Source organism: Lutra lutra, chromosome 1 (assembly GCF_902655055.1).
Source record: "Lutra lutra chromosome 1, mLutLut1.2, whole genome shotgun sequence".
Classification (NCBI taxonomy): domain Eukaryota; kingdom Metazoa; phylum Chordata; class Mammalia; order Carnivora; family Mustelidae; genus Lutra; species Lutra lutra.
Window position 1 is genome coordinate 204216880 of NC_062278.1, and position 16803 is coordinate 204233682.

A 16803-nucleotide genomic window follows, 5' to 3' on the forward strand; every position below is an offset into this window, starting at 1 on the left:
TGAGACACGTGCAAAAAAAAAAAAAAAAAAAAAAAAAGACACAAATGTGTAAGAACAACATTACTACTCTTATGTTTTCACAAATTGAGGATTTTTTTTTTTGAGAATTGAGGCTTTTAAAACAAAAAAATACTTAGCTTTCTAGAAAAATATTTACAGAAAAAAATACTTCTGGACTTCACAAAAATACCAAATTATTTCAAGCACAAAAATTTATTTTTATGGATAGTTTCCCTCTGCAGAACCAAACTGAAGAAGCAGCTCTCTAGTTAATACAAAGAAATTTATTCCATAGCAAACTGTTTAGAGGTAAACTATATCCTCAAAATACAGCATACTCTTACTTTAAGTGTTCTTTAATTTGGATTACTAAAATTCTAAGTTCTGTGAACAGATTAATGATCTACTTTCTTCAATTTAAAATCCCACAAGAGATCACTTGAAGATTATCTTCACTTTTAAATCATTTCATATTATATAGACTAAAATATCACTCAATGCCTTGAGTGCCTAGCATTTCACTTTCAGGTTTTTGTACTAAGATTTGAAGGAACTGACCAAACATGATACTCTAAAACACTAGGACAATATGAAAAATTTAATCTGTAGTTCAGACCACAGAGCAGAGGTCAAAGAGAAAGTTCTTCTCGATCTATTCATGGGTTTCAACAAAACAGCTGTTTCAGGGCTTCATTCTCAGAGCAAGACTGAAAATCCAAGAAACCGCTAATTTGTACAATTTCTCTGGAAAGTTGTAAATTTCAGGCTGAAGCAACGAAATGTAAATTTTTAAACATAGTAAATTTATTAAATCCTGCCAGGCTCAAACATAAACACTCCACCACAATGAAGAACACACACAGTAAATTTAATGATTATATAAAATATATTCAGGGATAAATGCTACGACACTATCTTTCTATCTTAAACGCTACAACACTCACTTTATATCTCATAGGCACCCAAAAGAACTGGAACATGCATCCTCATTGCCCATGTGTGGACAAACAGCCACAAAGAACCACAGCTAAGCCTAAAGTTGGCTGTTCTTTGAAAGCATCAACAGGAGGCTTCTGGAAATCTTAACCGTGGTTTCTTAAAATAACTTTGAGTAGCACATGATGCAGAAATGTGACAAAGACTCTTCCTAACCCAAGGCCACTGGCATGTGCAGAAACTCACCTGTGTTATACTCCTTCAACTCCAAGTCCTTTACAGGCACGCCATCAGGAGTCCGAAAGGCATTAAGAATCTGCAAGAATATGGTGTATACACGAATGATGTAAATCATTAACCAAACACTGAATATTTAATTTTCCCTCCTTGATTTTATTCTATGTAATTTAAGGCTATGATCACTTTATTAAGGCAAAATTAACCCGTATACATTCTAGGCATTCAAAACTGTTAATGAGCAGAACATAATTACTCAAAATTCCCAAGTACACAAAAAAGGCAGAAGAACATAACCATCAAGTACCCAAGCTCTGAAATCAGACTGCCTACATTCCAAGCCTCTCTTGCTCTCTTGCGGTGTAACTTTTCAGTGCCCAGTTTCTCATCTGTTAAACACAGGATGATGCCCTGGGCTCATGCCAGTCCAGAGCCATGGCACTTAACTCCCTCAGCCTGGTCAGGTTATTTTTCCCATCTTCAGAGGGACTGCTCTCTCGCAGCATTCAGGCCTGGGCTCAAATGTCATTTCCTTAGCGATACCTTCCCCCAACTACCCAAATGAAAATAGCCCCTAGCTCAGTTACGCTCAACACCTTTATTTTAGTTTCCTTTAGATCATTTATCACTGCCTGAAATTATGTTTTTTTGTTTACTTTTTTATTATCCATGGACGCAGTGACTTTACAATACTCACTGCTGTATCACTCAGTGCCTAGCATGTGCTTGGTGCTTTGTATTTGGAAGGAATGAATAAAGAGTACCTATTCCTAGGATGCAGTCATAATTAAAGAACTAATGCTTGTAAGCATCACGTGACGCCTGGCACAGAGTAAGCACAGTCTGCTCTTCTTATTATAAAAGCCTGACCAGATTTTCCTGTAAGTTCAGCCATTATTTACTCAGCCAGTCCTTCAACACTGAAGAGTTATGCAGCTTCCAGTTTTTACTACTGTAAATAAATTGCATCTTTATGTATGCAATCCAATGCTCCCTCTGGGATTATGCCTTAAAGGATGATTACCAGGTCTGAGGATAGCAATCATGAACCTCACCTCAGTGAGTGAATGCGTAACTGCTGAAATCTACATAAGTTCTATGGATTGTACCCAAGCCAACTTGCTGGTTTAGCTACTGTACTACAGTAATATAAGATGCTAACACTGGAGGAAGAACACCCAAAATTTCCCTGTAAGTTTCTTTGCACCTTCCTATGAATCTATTAATTTTTCAAAACAAAAAGTAAAAATAATTTTTTAATTGACAAAAAAAGGAAAAAGAAAAAGAAAAAAGAGCCTTACCTCTTCTTTTGTGGCATTTTCAGGCACCCCACTTAATCGAATAAGCTTGCTTGGTTTTTCCTCATTTGGGCCAGTCCTATAATCTTGATCCTTGAATCCAGAATAAAAAATTATTTCAGAAATAAAAGCATGTTAGTTTGCAAATGAAAGCAAAGATGAAATGCAAGTTCTCAGGATCAAATATCAAAATCACTTGCATCACATTAAGATATGAAAGATTATAATTCTCTACTTTTCTGAGTTCCAAAATTTGATTTCAAATCATTAGTATATAAGTGTGCTAAAATCAAGGCTCACTGAGGAGTCTTGAAATGGTAAAGCAGAACATTAAGAGAAACAGTGCTGAATAGGACTTATAACCATGAAAAAAAAAACAAAAAACAAAACCACTAACATTCTCAAAAATATTTTTCACATAATAAAAAAATATATGTATACACATATAAATATATATGTAAAATTTTCCTTTCCTGAATGAGAAAATAGGAAAAAAAATTTTAATCAGGTGCCATTTGTCAAAGATGTCAACTATAAATAAATTTCAGAACAAAATCAAAAAGTGTCATCTGACCATACAAGAGTACAATTCAGAGAAATCTGCATTTTTTTTTTAAAGATTTTATTTATTTATTTGACAGACAGAAATCACAAGCAGGCAGAGGCAGGCAGAGAGAGGAGGAAGCAGCTCCCCGCTGAGCAGAGAGCCCGATGCGGCGCTCAATCCCAGGACTCTGGGATCATGACCTGAGCCGAAGGCAGAGGCCTTAACCCACTGAGCCATCCAGGTGCCCCAAATCTGCATTTTCTGTATTCACAGAAGCCTCAACTGCAACATCCTCTCTTACTCTTTAAAGTATCCTGATCTTGGGGCTCTTAGGTGGTTCAGTGGGTTAAGCCTCTGCCTTCGGCTCAGGTCATGATCTCAGGGTCCTGGGATGGAGCCCCGCATTGGGCTCTCTGCTCAGCGGGGAGCCTGCTTCCCTCTCTTCTTCTGTCAGTCTCTCTGCCTACTTGTGATCTCTCTCTATGTCAAATAAATAAAATCTTCAAAAAAAAGAGTGTCCTGATCTGAACAATAGTCAATCACCTCTAACATTCTCAAAATTCATTATTTGGTTAACATGTCTTAAGATTACTGTCCAAAGTAACAGAAGCCTGAGTTGAGATGGGGAAAACTTACTTCAAAAGATAATATTTGCATTAACCAACTGCAAACTTAATTCTTTTCACTTATTGAAATTCAACATTTAAGTCAATTAAGTTACCTTAAAAAGATACTTGAAACACTAACATCACCTTCTCATGACTACGGAAAGACTCCTAGGTATTCTATATATCCTAAATGAGTTTCAGAAAATGCACCGTACTGGCTAGCTCAGTCAGAAGAGCCTGCGACCTGATCTCGGGGTCACGAGTTTGAGTCCCATGCTGGGTGTAGAGATTACTTAAATAAATAAAAATATAAAAAGAAAAAAGTGTACCCTAAACAGCCATAAGGCCTGACTAAAAAGAACTGAGAGAACCAACTCCCAAAGACATTACTTTCTAACTAAATTATCTCAAGGCATTTAAATCCTCAGCATAAACAAAATAATGAAGAGATATACACCAAAAGTATGAACTGAGCTGAGAGTCACTGCTCTAGAGATGTACAGTCCATTCTCGAATATACATTTTTTTTAAAGATTTTATTTTTAGGGGTGCCTTCGGCTTAGGTCGTGACCCCAGAGTGCTGGGATCGAGCCCTGCATTTGGCTCCCTGCTCACTGGGAAACCTGCTTCTCCCTCTCCCACTCCCCCTGCTTGTATTCCCTTTCTCGCTCTCTCTCCCTCTCTCTCTCTCTCTGTGTGTGTCAAATAAATACATAAATAAAATCTTAAAAAAAAAAAAAAGATTTTATTTTGAAAAGTAATCTCTAGGGGTGCCTGGGTGGCTCAGTGGGTTAAGCCTCTGCCTTCGGTTCAGGTCATGATCTCAGGGTCCTGGGATCGAGCCCCGTATTGGGCTCTCTCTGCTCAGCACCGAGCCTGCCTCCCCCACTCTCTCTGCCTGCCTCTCTGCCTACTTGTGATCTCTCTCTCTGGCAAATAAATAAAATCTTTGAGGAAAAAAAAAAAAAGTATCTCTACACCCAACATGGAGCTCACACTTACAATCCTGAGCTCTAGAGTCACAAGCTCTACTAATTGAGCCAGTCAGGTGCTCCCATTTTGTTTTTTAATGGTTACAGAAGGGGAGACCCAGGACCAAGGATCCTGGACCCTACGCTTCATCCTTCAGAAATGCCTTATGATACAACAAGAAGCAGAAAAGCAATCTACTCTGTTAATATACCTGAAGGTCCCTCTGGGCATCTCGGGAGGTTTTGCCCTCTGGAAAAGACTTGCTCTGACCATAGCCGAATATCTGGCTTCCCGGCAGCCTGTGATCCACATCTCGGTACTCCATGCTTCTGTAATCAGTGTCTTCCCGGCCAAGAAAGTCCAGACCACCTTCTTCTTTAAACACACCAGCATCTGAACTCTGTTGTTCACCTCCAGAAAGTTGTGACTTGTCTTGGTCTTGAAGTGGACTCTGGCTGTTTTGAAAGTCCGATGTGGACTCATGTTCAAAGGCTGCATCTTGCTTTTCTCCTTCTCTTGTTTCTGAATGTTCAAATTCTCCCTTCTGAATGCCAAAAGCAGGCCTTTCTGTTGTATGGTCATGTGTGGATTCTTCTCTCTTGTTCATGTTCATACCAGAATGTTCTCTATCTTGTGTAGAGGGTTGTATGTAATCCAAAATATTTGGATCCACAGAGGGCATCTCCCTATCTTTGAACTCCATACAAGGTCCCACCTCTCTGCTCCTAAAATCCTGATCAGTCCTGGACCGGTGTCTACCTCTGAAATCTGAATGTGGCGTATCCCTGTCCCTAAAGTCTAGATCACTAGTACCTGAACCTCGGCCTCTGAAGTCCACCTGTGGTCCATCTTTGTCCCTGAAGTCCAAATCAGACACATCTCTATTCCTAAAGTCAGAACGGGACTGATCTCTGGCCCTGAAATCTAAATCTGATAAATCTCGTCCCCTAAAATCTGTGTGGGATCCATCCCGGCCTCTAAAATCTAAATCGTAAGTGCCCCGGCCCCTGAAGTCAGATGAAGGAGCATCCCTACCTCTGAAATCAACAGTGTGAGCATCCCTGTCTCTGTAGTTCATGTGAGATGTCTCCCTACCTCTATAATCCATAGAAGTCCCATCTCCACCCCTATAGTCCATTGGTGGTCCTTCTCTATCCCGAAAATCCCCAGAATGTATGTCCCTACCCCTGAAGTCCAACTGTGATGAATCTCTGCTCTGGAAATCAGAAGATGAAAAATCTCCCCCCCTGAAATCATGTCCAGGTCCCTCCCCTCCTCGATAGTCACCACGCGGTCCGTCTCTAGCTGCATAGCTGAAAGAATGCTCCTCTACATTTGCAAAGGGAGGCCCCGAATGCCCCTGGAAATCAAAGGGAAGTGAATCTCTGCCAGGAAAGTTGCCAGAGTGTCTCTCTTGAGCATGACTCTTAAGGGGAGGAGGAGGATAATCCCTGTTCCACCCGGGAGCAAACCTTTCTTCTTGGCTCCCACTGTAGAAACAAAGACAGTGTTATTCATATTGTCCAGAGAGTTTGAAATCTACACACCAGCATATTCTTCTCTAATCACAGCACATTCTTCTGTAAACATTTTTTTTTTGGCAGAGTTCTGTAACAAGGTCCTAGATCTGCAGAAAACAGCAATGTTTTGCTATTTTAAGACGAAGTGGCGGAGTAAACTTTTATGTTCCCATTTCAGAACACGAGGAAAGTCAACACAAGGTTTTCAACATGACTGCTGCAGAAAAAGCTTTCACCCAGTCCTGCAACAGGGAAAATCCGCAACACCAGATAAGCTAGCAATGGTGACACACTACAAAAATTTCCATTTCCTACAGCCAGGGAACTTAGAATTCCAAGATCAACATGATGATTCCTATACGTCAAATAAATCAATGCACTATAAGTGTATTACAGTAAATTTCAGGAGGTGTCTTTCTCATTTCTGCATACAACGATAATATTGCAAAATATTTGATTACAGCTACAGCATAGACACCATCCAGATCGGAATGGATGCACGCCCAAAATGAAGGAACACTGGCTGTAAATCATCAGTAGGAGCACACAAGGGTACACCAGCTGAGCATAAACCCTGGCCGCATCTAAAATCCAGTTCTACAGTGGCTCCACCTAGAAGCGCTCTCACCTGGGTCCTATTATTTTAACTACCCAAGAGTATCACAAAAGGCAGCATGAATCATGCTACAAAGCATATGTACGTCAACTTAGCCAAGAAACAGCATCTAGCTTAATGCTGAAAGGGACCTAGAGAGAGCATTAGGCCTTCAAGTATTATCTCCAGGTCCCAAAGGAAGAAGCTGATATTCCAGATTCTAATGCCTCATACTAGTTTTTCACAGTAGTAAAATATATTTAAAAATAAGCAAAGTATTAAATTCACATCCTCAGTTTACAAAACTCAAGAGATAAATGAGAACTGGCCTACTCTTTCATTCTACCCGATTCTTCCCTTTGCCTAGCCTTCAGACCATTTACACACTTAGGCTTTGGTAAAAAGGAATTTAAATAGGCAATTAGATACCTAGGAGCCTGATCTTAAGGGTGAAGGGAGGGTACAAAAAAAGAAAACAGGAAATGATCTGAAGGGCTATCTGCTATTTAGCAGTAAAACAAAAAGTATTAGGAAATCACATCCAACTCCGTTCTTTCCTACCAGAATATACAGGATATGACCCTCTGAGCACAGACTATACCACGAGAGAAAAACTCAAAGGACAACTGATTCTGGGTCATTCAGTTCAGGAGAAAGAGTTACAAGGCCAAACCCTTTCTTAAAGTAATAGGACTTCAACAACAGTAACCTGAACATTAGAATGATGCATATTTAATGGCTTTTCGGAACATGATGACTTCCATTAGCTCCCATTAACATTAGTTATGTCTGTGTGGTTCATCCCAAGAGGAGCAAGTTGAAACATTCTTCGTATTTTGCACTAAAATTAAGACATTATCACTAACTCTAGTGTCTCCCATATTTAAAATCATCAAATCCCAATAGTTAGCTTATAGGAAGACTTAAGCTTCAGCAAATACTCATGGGTGCTGAGGCATCTAAACCTATGTGTTTTCTGACCAGAGTGTTTCTAACACTGTCTTTGAATACCGCCCTGAAGATTATACTACCCTTTTAAGTTGGGAGGATCAAATAGATCTAGAGTAACCTACTGTACTAGCGTTCTTAGAAATGTATTTTATGCAGACTATTCAAGAAACAGTTCTATTAACATAAAATAGCAGCGATTATGAAAATCATTTTCTTTTTTTTTTTAAATTGTGTCTTTTTTTTTTTTTAAAGATTTTATTTATTTATTTGAAACAGAGAGAGAGATCACAAGTATGCAGAGAGGCAGGCATAGAGAGAGAGAGGAGAAAGCAGGCTCCCCGCTGAGCAGAGAGCCCGATGCGGGCCTCGATCCCAGGACCCTGAGATCATGACCTGAGCCGAAGGCAGAGGCTTAACCCACTGAGCCACCCAGGCGCCCTGAAAATCATTTTCAATCAAATAAAATTTAAGAAGCTGATAAAATAAAATGTAAAATCATTTTCTTGTAAGATACCTTTTTTTTTAAGTTTTTTTTTTTTTTGGACACAGAGAGAGAGATCACAAGTAGGCAGAGAGGCAGGCAGAGAGAGCAGGGGAAGCAGGCTCCACGCTGAGCAGAAAGCCCAATGCGGGGCTCGATCCCAGGACCCCGAGAACATGACCTGAGCTGAAGGCAGAGGCCCAACCCACTGAGACACCCAGGCGCCGCTGTAAGATACCTTTTTTTTGGTAAGATATCTTTTTAAAAAAATCCAAATTAGTCTTCCAAAAAGTTATGCTATATAAACTACATCTCTCTTCTAGTCAAAGACTTTAAAAACAGCATGTAATAACTTATATTTAAACTAAAATTATGGGCACCTGGGTGGCTCAGTTGGTTGAGCAACTGCCTTTGGCTCAGGTCATGATCCTGCAGTCCCGAGACTGAGTCCCACATCGGGCTCCCTGCTCAGTGGGAGTCTGCTTCTCCCTCTGACCCTCTCCCCTCTCATGCGCTCTCTCTCTCTCTCTCTCAAGTAAATAAATAAAATCTTAAAAGAAAAAAAAAACTAAAATTAAGGTGGAGGAATATAATTTTAAATAACAAACTGGTCAAACAAAAAATGTTCTGAAAATGTTTTTTCAAGTTACAAAATAGAGCTAAGGTTACCCAACATTTCTGAAGGCTTAACTACACAATCTAAATAAATAAAAAATTTTTAAAAATAATCTAAATTAGGCTAATTCTGTACGAAATAGGCTTACTTACAAAATAGTTATCTATAAATATAAGTAAAAAAGGATAGATTACAACCTAAATATTTAAAAATGTTGATGTATAAGCCCACTGATCTAGACTAGGAATCGGTGAACTTTCCACAAAAAAGCCAGATAGTATTGGTATTAGACTTTGCAGTCTGTCACAACTATTCAACTCTGCCACTGTGGCATGGAAGCAAACACACACAATATCTAAACATATGATCTTGGGTGTGTTACAATAAAATAAAAGTGAGCTAAAGACTATAATTTGCTGACCACTGACACAGACCTTAAATTTTGAAAGGAAAAATGTACCCAGCATCATCACCATTGCTTTAACTTAAAGACTGCTGAGCCAAAAGTAAAGACCACTATCTAGTATTTATGAAACACTAGCTTTACTAAATATTTTATGGATTTTTAAAACTCAGTTCTCTATCTAATTTTTCACTGGAACCCCCAGGTTCAGAATGATGAGAACACCTCTTGAATTTGTGTGATAAAATCTTGCAGACTGCCAATCCAAAAGAAAATTTACTAGTAACATAAGTTTCAATTGGAGCATTTAAAAAATATATACATATATATTTATAACATACATATAAATATTTAATATATAATTTTAAAGATCAGATTTCTTTGCCATACACCAAGTAAAATCATAAAACCATAAATCATAAAAATCACATTCTTTTGGCATTTTATTAATTGTAAGCATAATACAAAAGCTTTAAAAATACAGTCATCATCATTTATTATATTGGCTATAAAAAAATTAACTCCCTACAGATCTAAAATATAATCTACAATAACTGAAAGGTACTACTTTCTCAACTCATCTTTGTACCCAGTAACACTTAATATTGAAAATGTACCTTAGAAAATTGCATCCCAAATTTTTTTTTCCTCAGAACTATTTTTGATAACTGAAACACAATTTGCCATGGGCCAAACACAGCTCTGGATTCTAGACATAAATTAGTGAAATTAACAAAACTTTTATTTACATATATAAATGTTCATGTATGTTTTTGCTAGCTTTCCTTATTTGCCAACTATGTATTACTTTGTTAAAAATGATTTTAAAAAAAATAATTGGGGGATTATTTTTTAATGTTTAAAAAGTGCTGAAACAGGAGCACCTGGGTGTCCCAGTGGGTTAAAACCTTTGCCTTCAGCTCAGGTCATGATCCCAGGGTCCTGGGATCGAGCCCCACATCGGGCTCTCTGCTCAGCAGGGAGCCTGCTTCCCCCTCTCTCTCTCCACCTACTTCTCTGCCTACTTGTGATCTCTGTCTGTCAAACAATAAATAAAATCTTAAAAAAAAAAAAAGAAGTGCTGGGGCGTCTGGGTGGCTCAGTGGGTTAAGCCTCTGCCTTTGACTCAGGTCATGATCTCAGGGTCCTGGGATCGAACCCCACATTGGGCTCTCTGCTCAGTGGGGAGCCTGCTTCTCCCTCTGCCTGCTGCTCCCCCGTTTGTGCTCTGTCTCTCTCCGACAAATGAATAAAATCTTAAAAAAAAAAAAGCGCTGACACACAAAACACTTGGCATGCTCAGTATTCAACCTCACAAGCACTTTGGAAATGACTAGAAATTTTTTAAATAGTTTCTATTTTTAAAAAGCAGAGCTATTTCTATACAAAGAAAATATCCCTCTTTATGACAGACCAAAAAATATATCTTTACCATTAAAATATTACAATTTCAGTATTCAAATTTCAAGACTTACCGAAAAGGTCCTGTTCTGTTAGCAGATCGAGAATCCCCCCACATCTCTTTCTATGTTAAGAGAGCCCAGTAAGTAGATCCTTTTGCTACCAAAGTCTGGTTATAATAGTACCTGTATAAAATAAACCACAAAATATAAACATATTAGAACATGAAGAAAAAAACTAAACTAATTTCTTCCACCTTGCTTTATCAGGAACAACAACAGGGATATTTTTGGAAGTCACTTTTAATTTTTTTTTTTTTTTTTAAATTTTAGAGAGAGGGAGGGAGCACGCATGCACTAGTGGGGTAAAAGGGAGAGGGAGAGGGAGTCTCAAGCAGACTCCACACTGAGCACTGTGAGAGCCTGACGCAGGGCTTGATCTCATGGCCCTGAGATTACAACCTGAGCCAAAACCAAGAGTCAGGTCACTTAATTGGCTATGCCACCCAGGCACCCCGGAAGTCACTTTTAAACATTTACTTATTAATTTATAACAAGAATAACAAGAAAGATAATTTTTTTTGAGGGAACGAGCAAGCGAGAGAGGTGCGGAGGGGCAGTGGGAGAAGAGGAGAATCCCAAGCAGGCTCAATGCCCAATGGTAGAGCCCAATGTGGGACTTGTTCTGACAACCCTGAGATCACGACCTGAGACAAAATCAAGAGCTGGACACTCAACCAACTGGGTCACCCAGGCGCCCCAAGAGAAATAAATTTTTTTAAAAAAGATTTTATTTATATATTTGAGAGAGAGATAACAAGTAGGCAGAGAGGCAGGCAGAGAGAGGGGGGGGAAGCAGGCTCTCCACCGAGCAGAGAGCCCGATGTAGGGCTCGATCCCAGGACCCTGAGACCATGACCTGAGCCGAAGGCAGACACTTAACTGACTTGAGCCACCCAGGCACCCCAAGAGAAATACATTTTTAATTTAAAATGTTTTAAATTTAATTTTAATGTTTAAATTTAATTTTTAATTAAAAATGTATTCCTCTTGGGGTGCCTGGGTGGCTCAAGTCAGTTAAGTGTCTGCCTTCAGCTCAGGTCATGATCCCAGAGTCCTGGGACTAGTCCAGCTCCCCGCTCCGCAGGGATTCTGCTTCTCCCTCTGCTTCTGCTCCTCTCTCCCACTCATGATCACTCTCTCTAAAATAAATAAAGTCTTAAAAAAAATGTGCACTCTGGGGCATCATAAGTTTCTCAATGTTATAAGAATGGTTTATGTTTTCTAAATATTTACTAATTTTTCTATCCTCCATTCACCTTCCTTTTTGGAAACAGCGTCTTTAATATTAACACCATTCAGTCCATGGCTGGTCCTACACAATCTTGCCTGGTCAATCAGAACAGTCTACCACTCTCATCAAGGAAAAGCTCTTTATCTGCTTCTTAACTCTCCAATTGTATCAGCAAGAGAACTATTAACAGAGAACAGAGATTCCTCTTTACCAAAAAACTTATCTGCGTAACAGGGCAAAGTCTATTTCTCAAACATCTCTTCTCACCTTTATGCTAAGGGTCTTCCTCTCCTTTGTACTCTCAGGTCCCTAACCCTCTCCTTATTTGGTAAGTCATATAAACCTCATGTTGCCGGACCGCCTTGGAAATGTCATGTTTGCATGGATTCCTCATACATGGATTCCCCATATGTATGACACTATATTTAATTTTCTCCTGCTAAAAGATAAATAAATAAAATTAAAACTAAAAATGGGCATGTAACCCAAGTCAACCTGAGAAGTCATCTACACAACCTCTGCTGCAGTTACTAAAAAAGATGCAAACTTTCAATGCCATGGATTTGGCAATAGCTTCTTAAATATGACACCAAAAGCACAAGGAAAAAATTAAGTAGACTTCACCAAAATAAAAAACTTTTGTGCAAACAAAGTACACTACCAAGAGAGTGAAAAGACAAACCACATTTCAGCAAAATGGCAGATGAGGAAGTTCCAAAGTCTCATTCTTCCACAGAAACATCAAAAAACAGCAGTAAATGTTTGATCCAGCTCTGCTGGCTTAGAAAACAGCCAAAGCTGAGTAACAACGAAGAGAATGTGCAATCAAGAAAAAGCTATCTTCAAAATAACAGTCAAGTTTTGTGGTGGTTTCATTCACTCCTGTCCCACCCACCCTTGCACAGGCAGAGGTTTTATCTTGAAGAAATGGCAGCCTAGCTCCCAGCTCCCTCCTTCAAATCAGAGGGAAACCTGATTTGCAGATTACTGTGCACATCTCTTCTAATCTGTCTGGGAGATATCTGAAGGACTGATGTTAGGATTGGTGCTTGTCTCTGTTTCATCTAACTCAGAACCTGAGTGGTGGGTGGGGATAGGGTAAGAAGCATTGCTAGTAAAAGCTACAAAGCAGACTCAGATATGGGAAAGTTGGGGTGAAAACACTTCGGGAAATTAGGACATTCCAAAGTAACAAACATAGGGGAAATTTTAGAAAACTACATGCATACTCAGGCAAGACACATGATGAGACAAGACCTGAGAAGACCTTAAGCTTTCACCTCAGGTTGATCCCAAGGCCCAGAGCAAGCCTAGCCAAATGTTGAAGGAATGCCCCAGCACAGAACCAATATGCAAAAACAAACAGAGGTGGTTATTCATTTTGCTCCTTTTCCCTTCGTTTTTGTTAGTGTTTTTTGTTCGTTTTCATTTATTTGAGCTTCTGGTATTCATGGAAAACATTAGATGAACATGAGTTAATGGAACAGACATCAGTGATCACGCAGTGATGACAAAGAATAGTCTTTCCAAAACAGTTTAGAAAAAGCCTCAAAACAGACTACTACAGCCTTCACAATCCCCCACCACCACATCAGCAAACTCCAACAAAAGGTACATCTGATTTCCAGAGTTACCATATTATGATAGTCAAATGCCCAATTTTCAGTAAGAAAAAAAACACAAGACATACAAAGAAACAAAATAAACTTACAGAAACTATCTCTAATAAACCCAGATATCAGATTTACTAGACAAGGACTTTCTAACAATGGTAGAAATTATGCTTAAAGAACTAATGGAAATCAGGAAAACAATGCATAAGCAAAATGAGACTATTTACAGAGACAGAAATTTATACAGTGGAATAAAAAACCAGGAGCTGAAAAGTACAATAATTGAAATGAAAAGTTCACCAGAGTGGTTCAGCAGATTAGAGTAGGCAGAAGAATCAGCAAACTCGGAGGGAAAAGGATTGAAATTATGAAGTCTGAAGAGCAGAAAGAAAAAAGAATGAACAAAGATGAACAAAACCTATGGGGTTTGGAGATACTGTCAAACTGACAATGATTATGTAATAAATGAGAAGGGAGAAGGGAGTCCCAGAAGGAAAAGAATGGGCAGAAAGATTATTTGAAGAAATACTGGCCAAAGAAAAGAAAATTTCCCCCAATTTTATAAAAGATATGAACCTACAAATCTAGGAAGCTAAATGAAATACAATGAAATACCCGCCTGGGTAGCTCAACTGGTTGACCACTCCACTCTTGCTTTCAGCAAGAGTCATGATCTCATAGGTGGTGGGATGGAGCCCCTCGGCCCACTCCATGCTCAGTAGGGAGTGCGCTTGAGGATTCCCTCCCTCTGCCCCTCCCCCAACTTGTACACAATGCACGTGCTCAAGCTTTCTCTCTCTAAAATAGATAAATCTTTAAAAAAAAAAATAAATCAAGTACAAGTAAGATAAACTCACATCCGACACATAATGATTAAAGACAAAGAATTTTCAAAAGCAACGAAGAGAGGGGCGCCTGGGTGGCTCAGTGGGTTAAAGCCTCTGCCTTCAGCTCGGGTCATGATCCCAGGGTCCTGGGATCGAGCCCCACATCAGGCTCTCTGCTCAGCGGGGAGTCTGCTTCCCTTCCTCTCTCTCTCTGCCTGCTTCTCTGCCTACTTGTGATCTCTGTCTGTCAAATAAATAAATAAAACCTTTAGGAAAAAAAAAAGGCAACAAGAGAGAAGTGACAAGAGATCCTCAGTAAGATTATCAGTCATCATTAGAAACCCTAGAGGCCAGAAGGTAGTGGATAATTTCTGAAAATACTAAGGGGGGGGACTAAACTGCAATCAAGAATTCTGTATCCAACAAAAGTGTCCTCCTCCAAAAAATGAGGAAGAAATTAAGGCATTTCCAGGTAAACAAAATCTGAGGGAGTTTGTTATTGAACCCTGCAAGAAATGCTGAAGTTCTCCCAGTTGAAATGATAAAGAGGCTAAACAGTAGCCAAAGCCATATGAAGAAATAAAGGTCTCTGGTAAAGATAAACACAGGGGCACTTATAAAAACTAGTATTATTGTGACTTTGGTTTGTAACTCCACTTTTTTAATTTTGCACATGATTTAAAAGACAGATAGATGCACAGGCAGCTCTTTCTGCCTACAGGTCCTGTCTCCATGCTTTAATAAAAACACAGTTGTGGGGGTGCCTGGGTGGCTCAGTGGTTAAGCCTCTGTCTTCGGCTCGGGTCATGGTCTCAGGGTCCTGGGATCGAGCCCCACGTCGGGCTCTCTGCTCAGCAGGGAGCCTGCTTCCTCCTCTCTCTCTGCCTGCCTCTCTGCCTACTTGTGAAATAAATAAATAAAATCTTTAAAAAAAAACAAAAACAAAAACACACAGTTGTGTGGGTGCCTCAGTGGCTCAGTTGGTTAAGTGACTTCTTGGGCCCAGATCATGATCCTGGAGTACCGGGACCCCACATGGGGCTCCCTGCTCAGCTGGGAGTCTGCTTTTCCCTCTGACCCTCCCTACCATGCTATCTCTCTCTCTATCTCATTCTTTCTCTCAAATAAAGAAAGAAAATCTTTTTTTCTTTTTTTAATTTATTTATGACAGAGAGAGATAGCGAGAGAGGGAACACAAGCTCCAGGGGAGCTGGAGAGGGAGAAGCAGGCTCCCCACTGAGCAGGGAGGCGATATGGGGCTTGATCCCAGGACTCTGGGATCAGGATCTGAGCCGAAGGCAGATGCCCAACAACTGAGCCACCCAGGCACCCCAATAAATAAAATCCTAAAGAAAAAAAAAAAAAAAAAGAAAAACTCTGTGTGCACCAAAAATAAATAATAAAAGACAGATGCATAAAGAACAGTTATTAATCTAGGTTAATGAGGACACAATTTATAAAGATGTTATCTATGACACTGATAACAGAAAGAGAAGATGCTTTACAGAAGTGGAGTTTTTGTATGCTACTGAACTTCAGTTGATATAAATTCAAATTAAGTTGTTATAACTGTTGAATGTTAAATGTAATTCCCATGGTAACCACAAAGAATACACATGCAAGAAAATGCGAAGAGAATCAAAACATTTCACCGCAAAAAACAAAACAAAACAAACAAATGAAAAAACAACTGAACATAAAGAAGCCAACAATGGGAGAAACAAAGGACAAAAAAAGCTATCGGGCATATAGAAAACAAAAAGCAAAATGGCAGAAGTCTCTCCTTATCAGTAATTACTTTCAATGTAAAGTTTAAACTTTCCTAATCACAAGAAGAAATGGGCAGAATAAATGAAAAAACATGATCTAACTGCAGAGGATCTTTGAACAACACAAGTTTAAATTGTGATGAGTTTTCTTCACAGATTTTTCTTTTCAATTCACAGATTTTTTTCAAAAAATATAGTGGAAAAATTATTGGAGATTTATGACAAAGCAGATGAACCACGTAACCTAAAAATACTGAATAAAACTAAGAAAAAGGTCTATTTTATCATTTACTACCATAAAATACACACAGAACTATTATAAAAAGTTAAAAATTTGGGGTGCCTGGGTGGCTCAGTTGGTCAAGCGTCTGGCTCTTGATTTTTGGCTTAGGTCATGATCTCAGGTCCCGGGATGGAACCCTGTGTTGGGCTCCCTGCTCAGCATGGAGTCTGCTTATATCCCTCTGCCCCTCCTTCCACTCACATGAGGACTCTCCCTCTAAGGTAAATAAATCTTTTATTAAAAAAGTTAAAATTTATCAAAACTTACAGGGCACCTGGGTGGCTCAGTCGGTTAATCGACTGCCTTCAGCTCAAGTCATGATCCCAGAATCCCGGGATCAAGTCCCGAATTGGGCTCCCAGCTCCACAGGGAGTCTGCTTCTCCCTTACCTTCTCCTTGCACATGCTCTCTCTCACAGTCTCTCTCTCAAACAAATAAATAAAATCTTTGAAA

The 16803-nt window shown here is 39.3% G+C and overlaps 1 protein-coding gene across 4 annotated transcripts in view; it reads right to left on the minus strand.

Moving 5' to 3' along the window:
• The window catches only part of RBM6 (RNA binding motif protein 6), a 106074-nt gene that overhangs the window by 67689 nt on the left and 21582 nt on the right, over positions 1-16803 (minus strand). The window contains exons 2-5 of one of the 4 annotated variants that reach the window (XM_047693580.1): positions 10640-10750; positions 4810-6088; positions 2475-2564; positions 1183-1252 (exon numbers count right to left, since the gene is read on the minus strand). In XM_047693580.1, the coding sequence (XP_047549536.1) occupies positions 1183-1252; positions 2475-2564; positions 4810-6088; positions 10640-10683 (1483 nt within the window). In that variant the 5' untranslated portion in view covers positions 10684-10750. Of the gene's footprint in view, positions 1-1182; positions 1253-2474; positions 2565-4809; positions 6109-10639; positions 10751-16803 lie in introns of those variants that run through there. The other 3 variants (XM_047693587.1, XM_047693600.1, XM_047693605.1) reach the window with 3 other exon arrangements.